We start from the raw sequence: 25,193 nt of genomic DNA, 5'->3' as shown, positions 1-25,193 counted from the left end.
CCTAGGGTAAGATGGCAGCCCCCGGTTCTTGCCACGCAGACTTCCGCCTTGCCGTGAGACCGGCGGCCGGTGGTTGGTCTCGTTAGAGGTGAGGTCGTGAAACTCGGCGTAGAGCCTCAACGCAGGTACGTCATGCAGTCCCGGGGAGAGGGCATGTGACGAGTCCAAAGCTAGAGGTGGGGCGCTCCGGGAAACCTCGCCACGTGGGACTGGGAGGAGCTGTGGTGCAGCGGGAACGACGCACGGACGGGGGGGGGGTACAGAGGGGGATTACGTGGGTGGGGTTCCGCCCAGGGTCTTCGCATCCAGCCCTTGGAGTCACTTTGTTGCCTACTTTCCTCTAGGAACCATGTCGGAAGGAAACGCCGCGGGCGAGCCCAGCAATCCTGGAGGGCCCCGACCCCTTCTCTCTGGGGGCCGGGGACTTGTGGGCCGGCGGCCCGCTCCCCCGCTTACGCCAGGCCGCCTTCCCTCCATCCGCTCTCGGGACCTCACCCTTGGCGGTGTCAAGAAGGTACCGGCGAGTGTATTTGTACAGAAACCCAAATGCTTTGAGTTCCAGGCCGAAGGGAGGCAATTCGTGATGTTCATTCATATACGGCCATTTGTCCCTGATGGGATGTCAGCCTCTAGCGAGAGACCTTCAAGCCTAGGTGCTGGTACAAGACATTGACATGGTTTCATAGGCAATTAAAAGGCAGAGAACCTAGTTAATTCAAGACATTCGGAAGTGCTTATTATGTTATGGGCACCTTACAAACTCCCATGAAAGTCAGACAAAATTGCTTTACTTGGTAGAGTGTTCATAACTCTGTGGATGTCAGTAAGGAAGCAAATAATCTAGTGGTGATGAATGAATCTTAGGCATGCAGGTAACTAACTGCTCTTTGTCCTCTCCCATTATGTGCATAACAGTAGATATAAGAGTACTCTGAAAAGAAAGCAGAACAAACAGGATAAAGCTACGGTAGTCTCCCTGTGTCATCCATTTGTCAGTGCTGGCAGATCTGTCTCTCCAAGCCTTCCCAGAATTGTTGGTCTGTTGAGCACTGCGAAAATACAGTACTGTATTTTACTTTTCAGAAAACCTTCACCCCAAATATCATCAGTCGGAAGATCAAAGAAGAGTAAGTACATAGGATTAATGAACACCACTCACCCTCTTTTGCTCTGAGTTTGAGGAAGTAATTAGGTGTGCAGCCTGGGAATTTTAACTTTTTGCCATTGGCTTATTCACCAGTGGATCTCATGCTTTAATCCCAGGTTATGTAGAGATATGTTTGCTTTTGAGACAGTGCTTCTCTACATGGCCTTTCATATCCTGGAACTCACTGTGTAGATTGCTGGCCTAGAACTCCCAGGGATCTGCTTGCCTCTCAGATCTATGTCCTGAGCCCTGGGATTAGGGTGTATACCATGCCTGGCTCTGAGGCACTTTGCATTAGAGGGCCTGCCTGTCTGTCAATCCATCCATCTGTTTGTCTGACTGCAATGAATAGCTGAGATATCAACTTACAGAGAGGGGCATTTCATTTTGGACGTCCAAGCTTTGGAGGTTTAAGTCTGTGATGAGGTGGTTCTATGCTTTTGGGTCTATGGTATGGCAGTGAGCTGGTGTCAGAGAATACCCAAGGGGAGAAAGAAGTCAAGGAGAGGAAAGGGCTGAGTTTCTGTCCTCCTTCAGGAGCTGGACAACCACCCAGTAGGTTCCACCTCAGCTTCCTCCTAATTCTGCTGAGGTGGAGCAAAGCTCTTCATACTCCTCTTAAGTTCCTCTGCTTTCCAGTCTTTCTACTTCCAGGCAAAAACAGGACAGAAAGCCCACATTTTGGACAAGGAGGTAAAGTGAGAGGAAATTAAAGGCCGTGCTTTATCAGATGTAACAGGTGTAACAACAGGTGTAACAACAGGTGTAACAGCAGGTGTAACAGCAGGTGTAACAAAGGGTTGGCTTGTGATTCTCATGGTCTCTTTTCTGGCTTGCAAACGCTGCTCAGTTGGTTGAAATGAGGTGGGTGAGGAGGGTTTGTTTCCTGAGGCAGACCCTTATATCTGTCCTCATCCCCAGGCCAAAGGAAGAAGTAACTATGAAGAAGGAAAAGCGTGAACGGGACAGAGACCGCCAGCGTGAGGGTCATGGACGGGGACGTGGCCGCCCAGAAGTGATCCAGTCCCATTCCATCTTTGAGCAGGGTCCAGCAGAAATGATGAAAAAAAAAGGTACCAGGAAGGGATCTGGATTGCGGGTCAGACCACCTGAGAAAGCAGAACATGGGATTCTCCTTTCCTAGCTTGGTTTCCCTTGCTGTTGCTGTCCCCCTGATTTAACCCTAGTGAACGGCATGATTTCCTGCAGGGAACTGGGATAAGACTGTGGATATGTCAGACATGGGGCCTTCTCATATCATCAACATCAAAAAAGAGAAGAGAGAAACAGATGAAGAAACCAAGCAGATCTTGCGCATGCTGGAGAAGGATGATGTAGGTTCCAGCAGCCTGGGGGACCGGTTTCTTTGTATCTGCTAACAAGGGCTTTTAGGAAGCCAGGCCAGGGACATCTTTGGGCTTTTGGTCACAGGAGCACTAAGGTGGGGCTGGGGATGCAGCTCCGTGGAAAGACTGCTTGCCTCCATGTGTGAGACATATACACACAAAGGAGAGGGAGTGACAGGTCCTGAAATGGGCTGTGACATAGGCACACATGCTGACATTTAATGTGACCCCCCCACTCTTTGGCAGTTCATCGATGACCCAGGGCTAAAGAATGACACACGGAACATGCCAGTACAACTGCCACTGGCTCATTCAGGGTGGCTTTTCAAGGAGGAGAGTGAAGAGCCAGACGTTAAGCCTTTTTCTGCTGGCCCCAAGGAAGAAGACATGGAGGTGGATGTGCCAGCTGTAAAAGGTAACCCGTGCCACCGACTTCCCCTCCTCCCTAGCTGTCCCCAGAAGCCCTCACATGACCTCCAAGACTGCAGCTCAGCAGTGTCTCCGTTTCCTTCCCACTCAGAAGTACAGGCGTGGAATCAAGACATAAGCTCCCGCCTCAGTCCACATGTCTTTGTGCCAGTACGCCTGGCCTCAGCTGTCTCATTTTAGAGGAGTCACGCACTCTTGAGTTTCTTTCTTGTTCCTCTGTGTAACTTCTGGCTGAATAACAGTGAAGCACATGGACATGAAGGGTTGGGAACAGAGACCTGGCTTAGCCGGTAGGGTTACTTGATGTCTTTTCCTTCTTCTCACTTTGGGCAGTGAAAGAGGAGCCACGGGATGAGGAAGAGGAGGCGAAAGTGAAAGCCCCTCCAAGAGCAGCCAGGAAGACCCCTGGTCTTCCAAAGGACGTGTCTGTGGCAGAGCTGCTGAGGGAGTTGAGCCTCACGAAGGAGGAGGAGCTGCTGTTCCTTCAGCTGCCTGATACCCTCCCTGGGCAGCCGCCTACTCAGGACATCAAGCCTGTCAAGACAGAGGTGCAGGGCGAGGATGGACAGATGGTAGTCATAAAGCAAGAAAAGGACCGGGTATGCTCAAGAGCGAGTTCTGGGGAAATTCTAGGCTGATAGCTCCAGGACATAGCCCTTGTTGCATAGATCACTGCTGCTGTGTTTCTCTCTGGGAAACAGAATAGGATTCATTCATGAAAGCTGTTGCCTAGTAACTACCTGCTGCTTCTCTCCACAGGAAACCAGGCTAGCAGAGAATGCTTGTACCTTGGCTGACCTGACAGAGGGTCAAGTGGGCAAGCTACTCATCCGCAAATCAGGGAAGGTGCAGCTTCTCCTGGGCAAGGTGACTCTGGATGTGACCATGGGAACAACCTGTTCTTTCCTGCAGGTACAACCCCTGTGGGCCAGAGAGAGGCTTGGGGAAGTATTAAACAGCCTGTGCTTAGGCAGTAAGGAACTTTTGGGTCACTGGACTGAGGGCTGGGTTGGGTGTGAGTGTGTGGTTCTCACTGATGTCTCTGTTGAATGGCAGGAACTGGTGTCTGTGGGCCTTGGGGACAGCAGGACAGGGGAGATGACAGTCCTAGGACATGTGAAGCACAAACTTGTATGTTCTCCTGATTTTGAATCTCTCTTGGATCACAAACACCGGTGAAATGGACAGATGGAGGAGGATGGTGACTGCCCATGACCGCTGCCTACTCCAGACCTTTGTTCTCAAAGACATGCAGCCCAGTTGGGGCCTCTTTAACCCACTTGTTGCAGCTTTTGGTGGCTATAGTCCCAGTCCCCCCAACCCCCACACTAGGGCCCATGCTGCCCCCCGCCCCCCCAGCAGCTATGAGTGGGAATTGACACAGCATGAGTATGGAAACGTCCTCACTTCTGGGAACCTGACCCTGCTATTTATTTTATTTATGTCTTAATCCTCAACTGACTGCATCCTCGCAGAGCAGGATGGGGCAGGCTTCTTTTTGGGGAGCCATGGGCTACAGGGCTCAAGGGGGTAGGAAAGAACCGGGATAGGATAGAACTGCCGGAGACTTAAAACTCAGTCTCAGCTCACTGGTCTCTAGTTCAGTGTCCCTGAACAAACTACCTAACCTTTCTGAGCCTCGTAGTCCTCACCTGACATGTGAGGATAATACCTACCTCACAGGGTTGGGGTGAGGATCAAACGGAATGTTGTAGATGAGAACTCCTTGCACAAGACCAGGCATACATTGTATAAGGGTGTGTATGTATGTATACACATATATACACATACCCATAGGCGCTCAATAAATGTTAGTTTTCCTTTCCTTTGCCTCAGTCTATTTCTAAGCAAATGAACATTATACTCTGAAGAAGTAAGTGGTTCTGCTCACATCCCTACTTTTGTGACTCCATTGCATTTTAAACATTTAACTCTCAGTGCTGAGGCTAAGACCTGGTGTATGCCAGGCAAGTGCTGTACCACTGAGCCATAACCCAGCTCTCACTCATGCTTACTCTGCAGCCCATCCCACCCCGGGCTCATGGAATGAATGAATGTTCATGTTAGCTCTTCTGTAGCTTCTATCCCTTGTTGTCTTAGCCATCTGCTTCCTGCTGGAGTTCTTGCTGGAAGAAGTTAGAGGTGCCTTATGGCACCCAGCAGGGGTCTTTAGGTGAAGTGGTAGGCAGACCGCTTACTCTTTGCACCCTGTCCTGCAGAGAGTGGCTGGTAGACTAACTTCCATAAAGGTATTATTGGTCAAGAGTGGCCAGATTCCCATTACACCTCATCCAGTGGTGCTTAAAAGGACAAAGCAGGGGCTGGAGAGATGGCTCAGTGGTTAAGAGCACTGACTGCTCTTCCACAGGTCCTGAGTTCAAATCCCAGCAACCACATGGTGGCTCACAACCACCAGTAATGAGATCTAATGCCCTCTCTTCTGGTGTGTCTGAAGACAGCTACAGTGCACTCATATATAATAAATAAATCTTTAAAAAAAAAAAAAAAAAAGAACAAAGCAGCCTTGGTGAGGTTGAGGTTGACACTATGGGTATACTCTCCTACTAGAGACTTTGGTGTTTGAGCTGTTCTCTTCTGCCTCCTAGTGTCACCAGGTCAGCATGTCATGCTCAGTTCCCACTGCCATGCCTAGTGCTGCCTGTCCTGCTTCCTTCACTGGGGTCATAGTGCAGCCTGTGATGCCTGGGAGAACATCTACCTTTCTTTATTGTCAGCAGGGTTGAGGCATTTTCAAGTTGGAGCAAAGCCACACCCTAGCATGTAGCATCTACAGTATGAAGCCCAGACTCGGTGAAGACTGCCAGGTGGCTCTAGAACTGTTAGCTACTTCTTGTAGTCTGTCTTCCCTTTCTCCTCTGGTCTGGTTTATTGAGCACAACCGGGGCATTTCCTACAGAGCCTCTTGGGCTACCCAACCAGCTACTGAGAAGAAGTGGGCTAGTGACTCTATTGTCTTGGAACCAAAAGTTCACATTCACTCTGTCAGGTAGTGGTATTCCTGGTTTTCATCATGGAGAACAGGAGAAGAAGGGGTTCCCTAGGAGTGTATGCTATAGAAATCCTTTCTGGTCTAAGGCAGTTTTGGTTAGCTCTGGGCTCTAGCTCTTTGTGCTTTTAAATAGCTCTGGGCTCTAGCTCTTTGTGCTTTTAAATAGCTGATGTACCGTCCTTGGGTGTCTGTGGGATCCTCTGTTCTGATCCAGAACCTCCTGCTTTTTTTCTTTCCCCTTCTTGAGTAACCTAATGGTCTTGTGTTTGGTATTTTGCAGTCCATAGTTCTTTGGGATTTTTAAGTGTTTTTTTGTTTTGTTTGGGGTTTTTTGTTTGTTTGTTTGTTTGTTTGTTTTGTTTTCCTAAAGTGAGACAATATCTTTATATAGCTCAGTCTGGCCTCAAAGTTTCAACCCTGCTTTGGCCTCCTGAGTGCTTTAAGTATAGGCAGGCAACAACCATGGACAGAAACCCTTGTACCGCCTTCTCACACAGTGTTTAAAGTGCCTTTACAGTGAAGCTTTCGACTGTTAGTTCTCACCACCTGTCTCTAGGTCCCAGATGCACAAGTTAGAGAGCTCATCGGTAGGAGGCTGGAAAAGTGAGACCAGTCTGCTTTGAGCTGAGCTTCTGAAGCGAAGAACCCAGTTCTACCAACAAATATGTGCAAATAACTGGGAGTGGGGAGGCAGGGTGCAAATGAATGCAAATGTATTACCACCTGCATCTGTGTGTATATGTATTGAGTTAGAAACAGAAAAAACTAGAGACTTGTTCATTTCTTTGTGTAAAGCAGCTCTGTAGGTTTGGGATTGGCTTCAATTCCATGAGTAACCCTAGAGGGGGAAAAAAAACACTTGTCTTCCCTCAGTTTATTTTTCTTAATTTTTTTTTCCTTTTTTTTTTCTGGGGCTGGGGACCGAACCCAGGGCCTTGCGCTTGCTAGACAAGCGCTCTACCACTGAGCTAAATCCCCAACCCCTTTTCTTAATTTTTTAAAAAAGAAGATTGTTATCACCATAGCTCTTTTTGTATAGTGTTGTTGTTGTTGTTGTTGTTTTTTAATTAAAATGGTTGCACAAGTTGGGGGTACATAGATGTGGAGGTCAGAAGACAATTTTTAGAAGTCAGCGCTCAACTTTATGCCCTGTTGATACAGAATCTCTTGTGTCTGCTGCTGCTTTTAATGTGCGGTTGAAGTAATCAAGTACAGCAAGTACTTTTACCCACTGAACCAGTTCCCTAGTTTGCTTTTAATTTTTTTTAAAAAAGACTTGAGTGATGATTTGTCTGCGTGTGCGTGTGCATGCGCGCGTGCGTGCATGTGTGGTGTACTGAGTGCATGCCTGGTGTCTGTGGTGGTCAGAAGAGGGCATCAGATTTCCTGCAACTTGAGTTATGAATGGTTGGGAGCTACCACATGGATCCTGGGAACCCAGACCAGGTCTGCTGCAAGAATACATGTTCTTAATCTCTGAGGTATCTCTCTAGTCTTGCCCCTTCCCCTTTTGCTTTTAAATTAGAATGAAAATAAAGACATTGGGTATCAGCTAGGTTCCAGTAAGAGACATGTGTGATCAGCAAGCTTTTATTAAACCAAAGTATTTATACTTTGCTTATGCTTTATAAAGCATAGAACCGTTCTCAGATTTGTGCATCTTGTCCCAGCTGCATAGACCTTGCTGCCCTGTCACAGCGGGCTGCACCTCCCCCCCCCCCCATGTCTTTTCCCCAGGTCTAGATTCAACTTTTCCCAGATGTGTCTAGGTCTTATTCTGAAATCCTTCAGTTCTCTGACATTCCCTGGCCACTTTACATAAACTAGCAAATTCAGGTACGGTGCTCTCCGCTTGTTGCCAGCACTTACTATGCTATAGCCAAGAGGTATGAGTCTGAGGCTATACAATTAGGTCCAGGTAAATCTAAAACTCACATCTTTGGTGCTTTTTGCTCCTCTTCCCTGCTCCCCTTTTCCTCCACAGCATTTTCCTTCCTTTCATTTCTTATCTGATATTCCCACTAGAATATGAGTGTAGAGCATAGGTGAGTCTTAAGCATAAATTATATTTTAGTACATAAAATAGTTCCTTGCACATGATGGACACAGTAAGTTCTGGTTGAAAGAATAAAGAAGGGGTTGGGGATTTAGCTCAGTGGTAGAGCACTTGCCTAGCAAGTGCAAGGCCCTGGGTTCGGTCCCCACTCCGAAAAAAAGAAAAAGAAAATAAAGAAATAATAATGTGCAAATCATATGTGTTTTGGTCAACACCTATCTTTCTAAACAAATATGAGAAAATTGGTCCAACTGAAATGTCCCTCCCTCTTCCAGGAGGAAGAAAGGATCAGGCCAACCTTGTGGGTTGGGTTTTGAGCAGGTTCAGCCTTTGTGTATACCTGTGGGTGTGCAAATGGTACCGTCTTTTACCTCAATGTGTCACATGAGCTCATAAATTTCAAAGTGATCCTAGCGGGTGGGGATTGCTTATATGGACATGTGTTTGCATTCTTGGGACCCACAACCCTGGTAGGTAACTGAGCTAAGTCTTTGGTTGGCCCTTTGCTGCTTATAGCATGGTTAGAGGTGGGTAGCCTCCATAGGTGGTGCTTTTATGGTAGCATTGGGAATTGCTGCCCCTCTACTGGGAATAAAAAGTACCCCTTTTATTTTCTTTGTCTTTTGAAACATGATTTCATGTAGTTCTGACCAGCTTTGAACTTAATGTGTAGTAGAAGCTGGCCTTGAATTCCTAATCATCCTCACTTTGTCTCAAAATGCTGGCATTAGAGACTTGTACCACCACACCCAGCTGACATAACCCCTTTGGAAACAACTAGATTGCTTCTAGACTTTCATTAAAATTTAACACATGGGGTCAGGGTGTTGATGTGCTTCAGTGGGTAAAGGTACCTGTTGCTTATTCTCAAGCCTAAATTTAATCCCTGGGACCTATCTACATGGTAGAAGGAGAAAGAACCAGTTGTGTTCTATCTCCAACCTCCACACATGTGCCATAGCATATACACACACATATATGGATGAATAATTATTAAAAACAAAACACTTGACAAAGTGTCCCAACTTGTACTTGCCAAGACTTCATGACAGATGCTCCCCTTTTGGAGTGGGCTATCTGATTCAGCATCTAGTGATTTGTCAGCCTGTCCTGGTTGAAAGAATAAAGAAATAACAATGTGCAAATCATATGTGTTTTGGTTACAGGGCATTGCAATACAATGACCTAGCATTCAACTCTATGGCTGTGGGGACTGGGAGGAGAGATGGCAGTTGTCCCTTTGGTCCCTCTGTTCCATAGCCCAAAGCAAGGCCACTGTCTCATAAAGTTCACAGAGGTTCCCTTATATGTCAGACCCTAGCCCACTGCTGTTTGCTAAGCTGAAACTAGCACTGCTCCCAAGGGCTGCTATGGTAGCATCCACTCTAGACTTGTGGATTGGAAAATGGATGTGTTTTCTCCACTCATGACAGAACTGCACTATGACAGAACTCTAAGTTTTTCTCATAGCACTAACTGGACTGTTGACACTAGCCTACCCACTTGGGCTCTCATTTGGAAAACCACAGACTGGCAAGTTTAAGATTTCCCTTTTTGGAAACTTGAAGCATGGAAACAAAGCTGATAGACTCATCTGGGTTGATTGCAGATTGCCCATAGTGAGGGCCATTGTCTAGTGAAACTAACTAGCATCAGAGCATGGGCTGAAGCTGTACCAACCAGGTTGTCATCTTTGCTACTTGGGTTCACTGTGTCCTAGACATGCTAGCACACCCATCACCATAGATTGAGCACCAAGTAAAGGACCCATGTTTCATAGGCATGAGCTGCCTATGAAACACATAACTACAACGTCTAAAATAAGTTACAAACTGTCAACCAGGCATGATAGGACACACCTGTAATCCAAGCACTCAGGAGACTGAGGCAGGAGGGTTGGTGTAAGTTGAAGGCCACCCTAGGATACATAGTGAGTTCCAGGCCAGTTTTGGATACAATGCAATTCTATCTTTTTTTTTTTTTTTATTATTAACTTGAGTATTTCTTGTATACATTTCGAGTGTTATTCCCTTTCCCAGTTTCCGGGCAAACATCCCCCTCCCCCTCCCCTTCTTTATGGGTGCTCCCCTCCCCATCCTCCCCCCATTGCCGCCCTCCCCCCAACAATCTAGTTCACTGGGGGTTCAGTCTTAGCAGGACCCAGGGCTTCCCCTTCCACTGGTGCTCTTACTAGGATATTCATTGCTATCTATGAGGTTAGAGTCCAGGGTCAGTCCACGTATAGTCTTTAGGTAGTGGCTTAGTCCCTGGAAGCTCTGGTTGCTTGGCATTGTTGTACATATGGGGTCTCGAGCCCCTTCAAGCTCTTCTAGTTCTTTCTCTGATTCCTTCAACGGGGGTCCTATTCTCAGTTCAGTGGTTTGCTGCTGGCATTCGCCTCGCCTCTGTGTTTGCTGTATTCTGGCTGTGTCTCTCAGGAGCGATCTACATCCGGCTCCTGTCGGCCTGCACTTCTTTTGCTTCATCCATCTTGTCTAATTGGATGGCTGTATATGTATGGACCACATGTGGGGCAGGCTCTGAATGGGTGTTCCTTCTGTGTCTGTTTTAATCTTTGCCTCTCTATTCCCTGCCAAGGGTATTCTTGTTCCCCTTTTAAAGAAGGAGTGAAGCATTCACATTTTGATCATCCGTCTTGAGTTTCATTTGTTCTAGGCATCTAGGGTAATTCAAGCATTTGGGCTAATAGCCACTTATCAATGAGTGCATACCATGTGTGTTTTTCTGTGATTGGGTTACCTCACTCAGGATGATATTTTCCAGTTCCAACCATTTGCCTACGAATTTCATAAAGTCATTGTTTTTGATAGCTGAGTAATATTCCATTGTGTAGATGTACCACATTTTCTGTATCCATTCCTCTGTTGAAGGGCATCTGGGTTCTTTCCAGCTTCTGGCTATTATAAATAAGGCTGCTATGAACATAGTGGAAAAAATATATGAACATATATTTTTTATATGTTGGGGTATCTTTTGGGTATATGCCCAAGAGAGGTATAGCTGGATCCTCAGGCAGTTCAATGTCCAATTTTCTGAGGAACCTCCAGACTGATTTCCAGAATGGTTGTACCAGTCTGCAATCCCACCAACAATGGAGGAGTGTTCCTCTTTCTCCGCGTCCTTGCCAGCATCTGCTGTCACCTGAGTTTTTGATCTTAGCCATTCTCACTGGTGTGAGGTGAAATCTCAGGGTTGTTTTGATTTGCATTTCCCTTATGACTAAAGATGTTGAACATTTCTTTAGGTGTTTCTCAGCCATTTGGCATTCCTCAGCTGTGAATTCTTTGTTTAGCTCTGAACCCCATTTTTTAATAGGGTTATTTGTCTCCCTGCGGTCTAACTTCTTGAGTTCTTTGTATATTTTGAATATAAGGCCTCTATCTGTTGTAGGATTGGTAAAGATCTTTTCCCAATCTGTTGGTTGCCGTTTTGTCCTAACCACAGTGTCCTTTGCCTTACAGAAGCTTTGCAGTTTTATGAGATCCCATTTGTCGATTCTTGATCTTAGAGCATAAGCCATTGGTGTTTTGTTCAGGAAATTTTTTCCAGTGCCCATGTGTTCCAGATGCTTCCCTAGTTTTTCTTCTATTAGTTTGAGTGTATCTGGTTTGATGTGGAGGTTCTTGATCCACTTGGACTTAAGCTTTGTACAGGGTGATAAGCATGGATCGATCTGCATTCTTCTACATGTTGACCTCTAGTTGAACCAGCACCATTTGCTGAAAATGCTATCTTTTTTCCATTTGATGGTTTTGGCTCCTTTGTCAAAAATCAAGTGCCCATAGGTGTGTGGGTTTATTTCTGGGTCTTCAATTCTGTTCCATTGGTCTATCTGTCTGTCTCTGTACCAATACCATGCAGTTTTTATCACTATTGCTCTGTAATACTGCTTGAGTTCAGGGATAGTGATTCCCCCTGAAGTCCTTTTATTGTTGAGGATAGTTTTAGCTATCCTGGGTTTTTTGTTATTCCAGATGAATTTGCAAATTGTTCTGTCTAACTCTTTGAAGAATTGGATTGGTATTTTGATGGGGATTGCATTGAATCTGTAGATCGCTTTTGGTAAACTGGCCATTTTTACTGTATTAATCTTGCCAATCCATGAGCATGGGAGATCTTTCCATCTTCTGAGGTCTTCTTCAATTTCTTTCTTCAGAGTCTTGAAGTTCTTATTGTACAAATCTTTTACTTAATGCAATTCTATCTTAAAGGTCCACCAACACCACACATACACACAAAATAAAAATGGATTTGGTAGAGCACTTGTCTTGCATGCACAAAGCCTGGTTTATTTCCCCAGCACTGTGTGAACAATGTGATAGTACATGCTTACAATCCTAGGTTCAGAAGCTCAAGGTTAGCCTCACACCAAGATGAGTCTGGGATTCACGAGATTTATGTGTCACACAAACACATAAAGTGCGTCTTGGTAAGGGAGACATGGCAGAACATGAGGTCCTTAAGCTTTTCTTTGTTAGCTTTCATTGCTGTTGAAGCCAGGTTGTGGTGGCACATTCCTTTAATCCTAGCACTTGAGAGGCTGAAGCAGGTGGACCTCTGAGTTCCAGGCCAACCTGGTCTACAGAATAAGTTCCTGGACAGCAAGGACTAACTGTCTCAACAAACAAAACGGCAAGGACAAAAACAAATAAAACATGTTTAGTAGAAACCGTCGAAAGGAACTTAAAGATCACAGTCCAGGAAGCTGACTCCATTGTCTCTGGATGTGTGTAGTGTGGAAGAATGTCATGCAAAAGATGAAGTGGAGCAGAGAAGCCCACTTGACGGCAGAGGAAGAGCAGGGACAGGAAGGAACAGGTGGACTCTTTCTTTCCTTCTTCTTTTTTTTTTTTTTTTTTTGGTTCTTTTTTTTTGGAGCTGGGGACCGAACCCAGGGCCTTGCACTTCCTAGGTAAGCGCTCTACCACTGAGCTAAATCCCCAGCCCCTATTTTTTTTTCCTTCTTGTTCTTTAAAATATTTACTTGCGGTGTAGGAGTGCATTTAAGTGCACCATATATATGCCTAATACTTGGGAGTCCAGAAGAAGATGGCCGATCCTCTGACACTGGAGTTACAGACAGTTGTGACACAACATGTAGATGCTAGTCCTCTGCAAGAGCAACAGTTCTTAACTGTAACTGCTGAGCCTTCTTTCCAGTTCCAAAACACCCCCAACAGCCAACTTCCTCCCACTAGGTTCTACCTTCTAAGCCTCTGGCACCTCCTGGTAGGGCTACTAATTATTAACTCATCAATATATTTTACTGTTACTAATGAAACCAGAGACTTTATGATCCAATTCCAAAGGACTATCAGTTGACAACCTTGAAACAAATGAACCTTTTAAGGGCTCATTTCATAGTAAGACCATAGTATCCCAACCTTTAACAGTCTGGAGGCTGCAAGATCAGTATTGTGAGCCCTTTTTCAGGTTCTGTTCTTGCTGCCCCAGTCCAGTGAGGTGACTTTGACCAGCCCACCATGGTTTCTGAAAATAATCTTACCATATTTTTAAACCGTGTAAACATTTTCAGCCAAAGAAAGGCAAGGTTCTGATTACAGTAGTCTCTCCAGTCTTTCAGGGTTTTCAGCAAACATTACTTACTCTACACAGACATCTGGTACTATGGAGTGAGGAAGTGGTCTCTCCAGAATTCAACTCCAAACAGTTTCTGACTGTACCTTTGATTTAGTTGACTGTCCCTTTAAAAATTCATGGAGACCATTTAACTACCATTAGGGCAGTATTGGGAAACAGGGACGGATAAGAAGTGATGTAGTCACCATGACTCTACTCTTGAAACAGATTCATGTTGTCACAAAAAATAGAACCTGAGAAAGTACCCATAGTAGTGAGCTAGTAGCCTCAAGAGGGTGTCAAAGTTTGGTGATATTTTTTTTTTTTGGTTCTTTTTTTTTGGAGCTGGGGATCGAACCCAGGGCCTTGTGCTTCCTAGGCAAGCGCTCTACCACTGAGCTAAATCCCCAACCCTGGTGATATGGTTTTAATATGAAATTAGCACCCCCACACAACACACACAAGCTTTGTACTGGCTGGTTTTATGTGTCAACCTGACACAAGCTGGAGCTACCACAGAGAAAGGAGCCTCTGGTGAGGAAATGCCTCCATGAGATCCAGCTGTAAGGCATTTTCTCAATTAGTGATCAAGGTGGGAGGACCCAGCCCATTGTGGGTGGTGCCATCCCTGGGCTGGTAGTTCTGGCTTCTATAAGAAAGCAAGCTGAGCAAGCCAGGGGAAGCAATCCAGTAAGCAGCATCCCTCCATGGCCGCTGCATCAGCTCTTGCCTCCAAGTTCCTGCCCTGTGTGAGTTCCTGTCGTGACTTCCTTTGGTGATGAACAGCAATGTGGAAGTGTAAGCTGAATAAATTCTTTTCTTCTCAACTTGCTTCTTGGTCCTGACATTTTGTGTGGGAATACACACCCTGTCAAGGACAAGGTTCATTTGTTGTTCATTTTTTTTTATAAATGTCAGCTGATAGAGGTTTTATTTTTTTAAGAATTAGACCATAAGGGCCCCGACTCCATTAATAATAGTTATGTATGTTGATAGATTCATAATATCACAGAAGGGATCTCTCTGTCTCTCTGTATCTATCTCTCTGTCTCTGTCTCTCTGTCTCTCTCTGTGTTGCCCATCTTATTTCTCATGTGTGCTGTCATGTGATGTCTTCCACAGTGCTAAAAGGGAGCGAATAGACTTACCAGATCCCTCCCTTCAATCTTGCACAGTCAACCTACAGATTGTGAGAAATAACTAGACTAAGATAACATCAACTTAACATTTTAGTGTTTTATGTTCCTGTGAAATAATGCTTGGACTGAAGGAAAGTAATTTATTTTGAGTTATAGTTCTGGCATCTATGGAGCTCCACTGAAGCAGATAATGGAGGCAAAGTTGATCTGTGAATAGAGACATGTGTGAGAGAAAAAAGTCACAGCTGACTTGCTTTCTGATAGGTGAAAAACTCACTTGGCCACTTGAGAAACTGAGTGTACTGCCAGGAACTATCCAACTAACCATATTAGAAACCACATTTTTTTCTTTAAAATTTTTTTAAATGACATTCAGTGTTTGGGGTACACACATGCCACTGCACACATGTGGAGGTCAGAGTACATCTTATGAGAGTCACTTCTCTCCTTCTACCACGTGGGCCCTTGGGATCCAATTAGGCTTAGATGTAACATCTTCACCCACTGGGACATCTCGCCTGTCCAGTAATCAGATGTGAAGACGAATTTGATGGAGACAAATCCTATCTAAACTACAGAGAAAGGTGCTTTGGTTACCTCTTAGTAACTCTGGTTTCTAATCAGGATGAAAAGGAGAGCTGGGAAGGGAGCCAAGAGAACCATGGGATAGTTATAGTCCAACAGCTGGCAGGCTTGAGACCCAGAATGATCACTTGTTTATTTTGCATCTGAAGGCAGGGAAAAGCTGGTACTTCTATTTGAAGGCTGTTAGGTCGGATAAAAAGTTTAGTTGGGGGTAATTCAGCCTTTTGATCTTGCTTACATCTTTAATATAGAGTGGGTAAGCTGGGCCACTTTAAGCAGGATACTCTGGTTTACCGTTTGTAGTTGTTCTTCTCCTCCCCCTACTCCTCCTCCTCCTCCTCAACTCCTCTTCTTTCCCTCCTCTTCCTCTTTCCTTCTTCCTCTTCCTCTTCTTCCCTCCTCCTCCTTTTTCTCCTTGTCTTCTGGTGAAAAGAGTTTAAAAATGTGTTACATTTATGTGTGCACATGGCTGGGTACCTGTCTTGGTAGGCCTGTAAAGAGCAGAGAACAAGAGTCTGTTCTCACCTTATACCATTAATCCCAACTGTCCTCTTATATGTATGGGCGTTTTGCCAGCATGTATGTCTGTGTACCGTATGTGTGTGGTTCCCCAAAAGACTAGAAGGGCCAGAAAAAAGTGTCATATCCCTTGAGACTGTAGTTCCAGACACTTGTGAGCAACCATGCGGGTGCTGGGAATTTAACCCACGAGAGGACATGGAACTGGAAGTGCAACCAGTGATTTTAGCCATTGAGTAGTCTCTGCAGCTCTGACTCCATTTGAGCTCTGGTGCTTGAACTTGGGTCCAGACTTAACTGCAGGTGCCTTTACTACATGAACCATCTTGCTGGCCCCAAATAAGTTTTCTTTTAATTTTGTTTTTGAGAGCTTTCCCTCCTCAGTCACGAAGGGTAAGGGTTGCAGTTGTGTGGCACCACACACTTATGTTGGTTTCTTCTAATCTCTTCATAATTTTAGTTTTACTCTTTTGTGTGGACTCATTTACTAACACCTTTTATGTGAGCGTTTTGGGGACCTGGCTATGGGTATGTTTCTTCTGGGAAGATTTATGCTTACTTCTGCCTAAGACGTTGAAGTTATATGTCTACTTAAATGGAATCCTCTCTGTAGTTTCTAGGCCAGCAGAGTAATGTGATTTCCTGTGCTCAGTCTTGCCGTGACTTTGTGATCTTATTTTCTGAAGAACAAGAGTGAAGTCAGAGTCCATGGTTCTTACAGGGCCACAGTATACGAATGTCTAGGAAAAAACTGTACTGTGTATATTTATGGACCCATTTTCATCCCTAGGTTCTAGAGCCTGACAGGGTTATGAGTTTTCTGTTATATCATCTGTGGCTGGAAGGATGGCTCAGATGTTAAGAGTACTGGCGCTCTTCCAAAGGACCCTGGTTCAATTCCCAGCACCCATACAGCAGCTCACAACTGTCTGTAGTTCTAGTTCCAGGGGATTTGGCAACCTAGACAAACATACATACACAGACATACATGTAGGCAAAACACTAATGTATGTAAGATAAAAGTAAACCATTAAAAAATGTATTTTCTGGGCTGGAGAGATGGCTCAGTGGTTAAGAGCTCTTCCAGAGGTTCTGAGTTCAATTCCCAGAAACCACATGGTGGCTCACAACCATCTGTAATGGGATCCAATGCCCTCTTCTGATGGGTCTGAAGACAGCTACAATGTACTCATATGCATAAAATAAAGAGTTAAAAATATATATCATCTGCCCTTTACCTCAAAATACTTTACCTCAGCAATATGTGTGTGCTATTTTGACGAATAAGTCGCTGCATATATTTATGGGGATACAATGTACTGTTTTAAATGTATTTCATTGTAGAATGATTACAGCAAATTAAATATATTCTTATCTCACCCACCCCCACTGGCTCTGTGGTCATGTGTTGGGAGGATGCCCTTGAAGCCCTCCATTGTTGATGTTAAAATTAAGTATGACTAGGTTCATGGAAAATCCCCAGCACCTGCAGAAGACTAATACAAATCTGGTGGTCAAGAAAAATAATAATATGATAAAGTTGTCCTGCTGACTAATAATATGACAAACCTGTGACCTTTCTGACAACCTGTCAACATCAGCCTACTCCCTGACCACACGAATATTGTGTCCTTAGCCTGTGTAAATGTTTTTTACTTACCCCCTCCCTCTGTTACCCATGTTATGGTATAAATTCAGCCTCGAAGAAAAATAAAATTGTCGCCTTGATCAGACTCTTGTCTTGGTGTCCTTCTTCACATCCCTTGTCCCCCATTCTCTTCCAGGTAACTCCTAAACCCTTCGCTTACAGGCATGCACATGGGGAGATAGTGTATGCTTTATAAGTGTTAGTTTTTGGAGGTGCTGAGGATTGTACACAGGGCCTTGCATACATTAGACAAGTGCTGTATTTGTGTGTGCTTTTTAAAAATTGCTACCCTAAAGCTAAAACATTTATTAGCAACTTTAGCATCTCAACAGGGAACATAAACAGAGATGTTGTTCAGCTTCAGAGAGAATCCTAACAAATGCTGATAGTTCCAATACTTTCCATCTTTATCTCCATTCCAAATAAGACTGGGTTTTTCCCTTGGTGGAATAGTACTCATGGTATTAGGGTTGGAGAACAGTTTTGTTTTTCCCCCACCGTGCAGACCCGAACTGGACAAGGGCTCCACCACTGAGCGCTATCAAGCTTTGGTATTTATCAATTGCACCTTAGAGCCTTTAATCTGGGAGGACAGAGCAGGCCACTATCAACATGAACATATCAGCTAAATTTCTTTACAGGAGCATCCCACTGAAAGGGATTCAGGGCAACGCCTTGAAACTCACTTTAAAATTACTCCCATAACTTCTAGCGCTGTTTTGAGAGCAACCTCCGCATAGCTAGGCTGCATGAAAGGGCGAGCCAATGAGGTGATGGACTCTTTTGAGTGGCAGGCTGTTTGGTCAATGGGCATCGCCCCTGGGTAGGCGATCCGGAAATCAGGACTTAGGGCACGTGGTTCATTCCAAGTGGCGGATGAGGTGGTGTTCTGCATGGGCAGGGTGCTTCAGAGCCCTGACGACTCGAGGCCAGGTGAGAAGATGAGACTCAGGTGTGGCTGGCTAGGAAGATTCAGGGCGCTCTGGTGCAGGCTTGACGGACTTTTTCAAAAGTTCAGGCTCTTGGTGGTGAGCAGGGCGCTCTGAGCCAGGGCCCTCCCACCCTCTTGGGTCAGCTCCTACCCCACGCCCCTCCCCCACAGGCACGAGGTGGTCTGGGCGGGGTCAGGGTGGACTGGAATTCGTTATTCCAGGCTGAGTGTGTTGGAGGAATGCGGGTCCTGGAATAGGAGGGAAAGGAGGTGGCTCGAGGAGAGAGCGAGCGAGCACTCGCTTCGGGGCTCAGTGGCACAAGACCTAAAAAGAAATCTAGGCAAGACTCCAGTTGGTGGAAAGGTACTTTGCTGTCGTGGACCTTGGGTGGGATTTGCTTTGACGGACTTGGCCTCAGGTTAGGCCTGAGGCCTAGTGCCCCTTCCCAAAGGACACACATGGAGAACTGGACCAGATAGGCCTGGCCTGGGACCCTTCACTGCCAGTGCTTGAGATTTAACCCTGTGAGAAAACCCACTTGAAGAAAAGGCCTTCTGCAGGAGACGTCCTGTTTGTGAATGGGATAATATAGGAGGGTAAAATGGATTCAAGAGGTTTGTGCTGTAACATCGTGCCAGTTAGGCAACTGACTTCTAGATTCTTGGGTAAGGCTAGGGTGGTGTGGCAAAAACGGCAAGCTACTGAGGAGCACTTTTAGCAATTGAGTTGAGTATCTGTCTTCTTTCTATGTGAGGCTGGATTTCTCTAGCTAATACTGCCGGCGGGTTTTCAAAAGCTCAGAAGAGATTCCTGGGATTGGAGTGTAGCCCAAAGGTCTAATGCATGCTTAACATACATAAGGCCTTGAATTTGCTCCCCAGCATAAAAGGGAAAGCAGGAAGAAAGAAAAAAGATTCTTCAGGGATCAGGAGCAGGTCAGGGCAATAAAGAAATCTTTTACAGAGTTGAGACGTGAAATCCATAAATTATTAAGCGATTTTGAAGAGGCCTGAGGTATCTTAGAGTTGAGCCCCGTTCAGGAGCAAATCCCTAAGTTAGCAGGGGAGGGAAGGAATTCAATGGAACCCGTGCAAGCCAGCAAATAGTATAGACTCAAAACAACAGCAGCTTGTTCTCTGGAGACCTCAGGCCTGTTGGTGTTCTAAAACAAACAAAACAAAATAAACAACAACAACAACAAAAATCCAAGAACCAAAAACAACAACAAAAAACTGGATAAAGATTCAGAAAAGCAACTAAATCCAATAAGTTGAATGGAGTTATAGATGAGGGGGAAAAGCATATAGGAGAAAAGAAACGAAACCCAAACATAACTTGTTGGCAGAATAATTTTGTGGTATGGAGGTGTTAACTACAACAAAACCCATCTCATATGTAAAAATTGTTCCTTTCTACAATGGGTGGTTAATTGATGGGCGGGTCCCTGAGAGGTTGTTTAGGTAGAGAAGCTCAAGGAGCTTTGGTTAGTGGGAAGTGCTTAGAATGTTCTTAGCTCAGACAGGAGGCTTAGTGGGACACAGGAGCTTATTTCTGTAATCCCAGCACACAGGAAGATTGCAAGTTCAAGGCCTGCCTGAGCTATACAGCAAGACACTTTCTCAAAAATAAGACAGGTGTGGTGTGGCACATACCTGTTATCCCAGCACTTGGGAGCCTGAGGCAGGAGGGTGTCAAGAGTTCCGAGCCAGGTAGGGCTCCATAGCAAAACTCTGCCCTGCCTCTAAAGAAAAAAAGCCTTTGTTTTTTCTTCTGAGACAGGGTTTCTCTGTGTACCCCTAGCTATCCTAGAACCCTCTGTAGACCAGGCTTTCCTTGAACTCAAAGATCTGCCTGGTTCTGCCTTCTTAGTGGAATCAAATACCTGCACCACCACTGTCAAGAATTATTATTTTTTTGCTTTAAAAGAGAAACCTTTGACATGAATCTGTTATAGGAGACTGGCCTTGTCACTGATCTGACTTGGCCAATCTCCTCTACTTTGTGAATCTGTTTTGGAAGAAAGTAAAGATAAACAGTGGGAACTTTATTTATTTACTTATTTATTTATTTATTTATTTATTTATTTACATTCTTAGAGAATTTCACCCCTATGTGTTATGATCATCCTCATTCTGTCCCCAAGCCCCTTCCAGGCCCAACGTTCCCTATCTGCTCAACTTTGTGTCTTCTTTTCTTTTTAAACACCCATCAAATCAAATATGTGCTTCCCATACCCTCCTGGATATGCAGTCGTTCAGTTTGCTAGAGGCTATATTGATAAAGAGAAATGACTCCCCCTCTCCTGCAGTCAGTTGCCAATAGCTCCTTGACTGAAGGTGGGCCTTCCTGTCCACCTACCCTCTCCATGCTGGGAGGTGATATGACTTGAGTAGTAATCAGTCACTTTTTGATGGCATGTAAGCCCCATTGTACAAGATGAAAGAAGCTGTGACTATTGTCAGGCTAAGAACCTGTAATGAGACAGGTCTTGGACCCTAGGGTACACTCTATGACTATTATTCTGCTTAATGGACATAGTTTTAAACTGACTCCTGATGAAGTATTACAGCCATAGATTAATACATCTCTCAACTCTCATTGGAAAAGATTCTATTTACAGTATCCTTTGAAAATGCTGACAGGTAACGAATTGGAACAGAACCAACAGTCATTTCTACTGCCTCTCAATGGATCCTGTCCGGCCATTGTTCAGGGGGCCTACTCCAGTCCACCCATCTCAATGTGTTCGGATGCCAGGCTGTTGGCCGCAAGCTCCTAGACCTTTGGAACCAGCTTGGGGTAGGGCAGGACCTGCAGGCAGAGGCCTTGTGTTTAGAAAGCCAGAGGAATCCAGCCCACCACTCCAGCCAGTACAAAAGGTATGGCCACTTCAGAGGGCTGTTGTTTTTATTTTTTGTTTGTTTGTTTGTCTTGACAAGTAGTTGCATCTTGTGGTTGTGCAATTCAAATCCTAGAGAAAGTGCCTCAAGGTAAACACAAGGTGGACTTGGAGCAGTTTTAAGGTTGCCTTTAGTCTCAATCTTCCACCCTCTGTCTCTCCAGTTTGCCATCCTTTCTGTGTAGTTAAGGGGTTAAACAGAAGCAGAAGCTGCTGCTTCTGAGTGTTGAGATTCTCCTCTGCTTGATGCTGTAGTGTTGACAACAGCAGAGAGCAGTGTTGTATGGTTATTCAGATGAAATGCTTATTGTCTGTATGTACCTTTTATTGGCCTAGCAGTTGTAGCTGGCATAATAGAAAGCTTTCAGGACTATCGCAGCAGTGCAGTCATACGGTTCATTGAATAGTGTTTAAGAGAAAAAAACAAAAACAAACAAAAAACCCCACAAGATGGGATCAAGGATGCAGCTCAGTTAGTGGAGCGTCTGCCTGGCATTCACAGAACCTAGGATTGGTTCCCGACACCATAAAAACAGGTGTGGATGCACAAATCTGTAATCCTAGCACTGCGGAGGTGGAGACAGGAGGATCAAGCTCACTATTCATCTTTGATTATATAGAAAGTTTGAGACCAGTCTTTAAAAAGTCAAAAAGACAAAACCTTAAACTTCTTATATCCTTAAATGATCTTTTTTTTTTCTGAAAAATTGATTAACCAGTGTTCCTGTTCCCCTTTACCTTGGCTACATAGGTAGCTAGATAACCTTGGAAAAGGCTGGGGAGAAGGCTCAGTTGGAGATGCACTTGCTATGTAAACATAGGGACCTGAGTTCGAACGTCCAGCAGCCATGTAAAAGCTGGGCACAGTGGTCCTCATCTGTAACCCCATGTCTAACCCCATTACTCCTCCTGGGACCTGGGAAGTGGAGATGGGAGAATCCAGATGCTTGCAGGCGAGCTAACCTGGTGTATGCGCCGGCTAACAAGGATTGAGGGACTGGTCTCGAAGGTGAAAGGCAGGCCTGCCCTCAAGGTTGTCTTCCAACGTACATATACCCTCTGTGATACATATGCTCCCAGTTACAGTAATGCACAAAGATAGAAAATAGTTTTAATTTTTAAAATTAAATAAATTTAAATTTAATAATAAAACCAACCAACCAAACAACTAAACAAACAAAAACTGAAGACTGAAGATAAAGCTCACAGTTAAAAGCACTTGGGGTTGGGGATTTGGCTCAGTGGTAGAGCGCTTGCCTAGCAAGTGCAAGGCCCTAGGTTTGGTCCCCAGCTCCGAAAAAAAAAGAAAAGAAAGGGGAAAAAAAAAAAAAAAAGCACTTGCTGCTCTTATACCCACTTGTTGGTTTATAACAGTCTGCAACTTCAGTGGTGGGGGATCTTATGCCGTCTTCTGACCTCCACGGGCACAAGCACACATAGTGCACATAGATACATGCAGGCAAAACAAGTCATACATGTAAGATAAAAATAAATATTTTAAAAATACAACTTACTAGGTTTGGTGGAGCACACCTTTAATTCCAGCACTAAGAAGGCAGAGGCAGGTGGATTCTGTGAGTGTGAGCCAGCCTGGTCTACATAGTGAGTTCCAGGACAGCCAGGGCTGCTTAGTGAGACCTTGTTTCAAATAAATAAAAATTAAAAGCCTGGAAAAACCACAACTATTTTTGGTGTTTTATATTGTATATCAATTAATATATTTTTGTTTTATTATTATTATTATTAATTTGTTGTTGTTGTTGTTGAGACAGGCTTTCTCTATATAGCCTTGGCTATCCTGTGAAATTACTGTGCAGACCAGACTGGCTTCAAACTCCCAGAAATCCACCTGCCTCTGCCTTCTGAGTGCCATGATTTTATGCTGCCAAGCCTAGCCAAATCGTAGACCTTTTTAAGTGTTTTTTTCCCCCAGATTATATTAAAGGCAGACTTATTGGGGAGTTGCTCTCATGTGGGCAAGTCCACTGGCCCCAAGGACTAAGACCAAGGAAGTTGCTATGGGGAAAGGGAGGAGGGGAGGAGAGAGAGAAAGGGAGAAACAGTGAGCACACAAAGAGAGAAGAGGAGAAGAACAGAGAGGGAGAGTATATTTATTATTTCATGTGTTTGGGTGTTTTGTCTGCATGAATTTTTGTGTACCACACATATGCCTGGGGCCAGAGTGGGTAAAAGAGGGCATTGGATTCTCTGCTGCCATGTGGTTATTGGGAATTGAGCCTGGGTCTTCTGGAAGAACAGCCAGTACACTTAGCTGCAGAACCATCTCTCCATCCACTTAAATTTTAGCTCAACTACATTTACTTTAAAGTCTAATAAGATGTGGAAATAAGTACTGAAAAACTTATGAAGTATTTTATCCATTTTAAAAATTTTTACTACCTTTGCATTTGTTTTATATGTACGTGCATGGAGTGTGTGTGTGCATATACACATGCTACAGCATGCATGTGGAGGTCAGGGGACAACTTGTAGGAGTGGTTCTCTCCTTCCACCATGTGGGTTCTAGGGGTCAAACTCAGGTTCTCAAGTTTGGCAACAGGCCTTAGTAGTTTCTTCTATTAGTACAGAACTATCTTACCAGCAGATAGCTCTTATTTTTATAACATTGGTAGGGTTTGGGGACGGTGATTTTTCGTTTAGAAAACCATTGTATCTAGGATCTGTTTCTTAGGATAACCTTAATAATTAATTACCTTTCCCTAGGAGTCTGTGGGTTTGGTGTCCATGTTTCGTGGCATGGGTCTTGACACAGCATTGCGGGCCCCTTCAAAACGAGAAGTGCCTCCTTTAGGTATGTAGATGTCAACTGGAAATATTGAGGAATGTGTGGTTGCTTAGTTCCTGTGTCCAAATGGTCTTTAGAAGACTCATTGTGCAACATGCTCAGCTCACAGTAACAGCTGAGGTTTGACTCTTGCAGGCAGAGGAGTTCTAGGTCGAGGCTTGTCTGCTAACGTAGTCCGCAAGGACAGAGAAGAATCCCGTTCCTCTTTGCCTGATCCTTCGGTGCTGGCAGCTGGGGACAGCAAGCTGGCAGAGGCTTCTGTTGGATGGAGTAGGTGGGTAAAGTCACTTTGTCCTGAAACTTCAAGTGTCAGATGCAAAGAGAGGCTCTGGGACAGGTGTGCTCCAGATGAGGTTTTTTTTTTTTTTTTTTGGTTCTTTTTTTCAGAGCTGGGAACCGAACCCAGGGCCTTGCGCTTCCTAGGCAAGCGCTCTACCACTGAGCTAAATCCCCAACCCCCAGATGAGTATTTTTTAAATAGGCATCCATGGAATAGTTGGTAGCTGCTTATCTAGGCAGTCATTGGGAAGGGAGATTAGTTCCTACTGTACACCTCAGAGTTTCACTTGACTTGTTATAGGGTCCCCTAATAGAAGATACGAGTCACATTCCCTCCCCTCTGTTCTGCCCAGGAAGGCAGCTCTCAGAGGGCATACCCAGAGTGACTTGTGAAGAGAGTCCTAAGGCTGAGCTTGGGCTTCTTTGGGCATCCCCTCCAAGAAAAGAATGGTGGGCAGTGGCTGCACAGAGCAACCTCTTTGGGAGTATGTGTACCCTGTTGCCAACGTGGTTGTCCCAAGGGACCTTGGGAACAATTTTGTAGAGGCTTTTAAGTCTCTGATCTTAATGCTATCTCCAGTCTCAGCTCCAGACAGGTATGTATGGTACCCTTGGGAAGCCCCAGGACTGTAGCCAGGGTTCACACTGGCCAGGTCATCATGTCCATCCACATCAAAATGCAGAGTAAGGAACATTTCCTTGAGGCTCTGTGTAGAGCCAAGTTCAAGTTCCCTGGGTGCCAGAAGATCCAAACCTCAGAGATGATCCATGCTTCTCTAAGTTTAATGCAGATGAAT

At 44.9% G+C, this 25,193-nt stretch overlaps 2 protein-coding genes and 1 pseudogene across 8 annotated transcripts in view; all 3 read left to right on the top strand.

The window, feature by feature from the left end:
* Positions 1-83: 83 nt before the first annotated feature.
* Polr3d (RNA polymerase III subunit D) lies at positions 84-4,753 on the top strand. 2 transcript variants are annotated; one of them, NM_001031653.1, is made up of 9 exons: positions 84-125; positions 345-514; positions 1,084-1,127; positions 2,069-2,220; positions 2,357-2,481; positions 2,740-2,908; positions 3,256-3,521; positions 3,682-3,834; positions 3,979-4,753. In NM_001031653.1, exons 2-9 carry the CDS (start codon positions 350-352, stop codon positions 4,099-4,101), a joined length of 1,197 nt encoding a protein of 398 aa, NP_001026823.1. In that variant the 5' UTR covers positions 84-125; positions 345-349; the 3' UTR covers positions 4,102-4,753. The 2 variants fall into 2 exon arrangements, with proteins under 2 accessions (NP_001026823.1, XP_087441916.1); XM_087585790.1 differs by having other exon boundaries at positions 125-176; positions 3,979-4,747.
* A 13,581-nt stretch (positions 4,754-18,334) lies between these two features.
* The window catches only part of Piwil2 (piwi-like RNA-mediated gene silencing 2), a 66,603-nt gene continuing 59,744 nt past the window's right edge, over positions 18,335-25,193 (top strand). For 2 of the 6 annotated variants that reach the window (XR_015638033.1, XM_087585788.1), the window contains exons 1-4: positions 18,605-18,775; positions 21,055-21,291; positions 24,036-24,123; positions 24,253-24,391. Coding sequence is in view for 4 of the 6 variants with exons in the window: in XM_087585788.1 (XP_087441914.1) it covers positions 21,100-21,291; positions 24,036-24,123; positions 24,253-24,391 (419 nt within the window). In the remaining 2 variants the exon portion in view is untranslated. Of the gene's footprint in view, positions 18,414-18,604; positions 18,776-21,054; positions 21,292-24,035; positions 24,124-24,252; positions 24,392-25,193 lie in introns of those variants that run through there. The other 4 variants (XM_087585787.1, XR_015638032.1, XM_087585789.1 and 1 more) reach the window with 4 other exon arrangements.
* On the top strand, positions 24,844-24,934 carry LOC120097212 (small nucleolar RNA SNORA70; annotated as a pseudogene).

Source organism: Rattus norvegicus, chromosome 15, assembly GCF_021556685.1.
Source record: "Rattus norvegicus strain SHRSP/BbbUtx chromosome 15, alternate assembly SHRSP_T2T, whole genome shotgun sequence".
NCBI classification, from domain to species: Eukaryota; Metazoa; Chordata; class Mammalia; order Rodentia; family Muridae; genus Rattus; species Rattus norvegicus.
The sequence above is the reverse complement of the archived record's forward strand: the minus strand, read 5'-3'. Positions and strand labels throughout refer to the sequence as shown.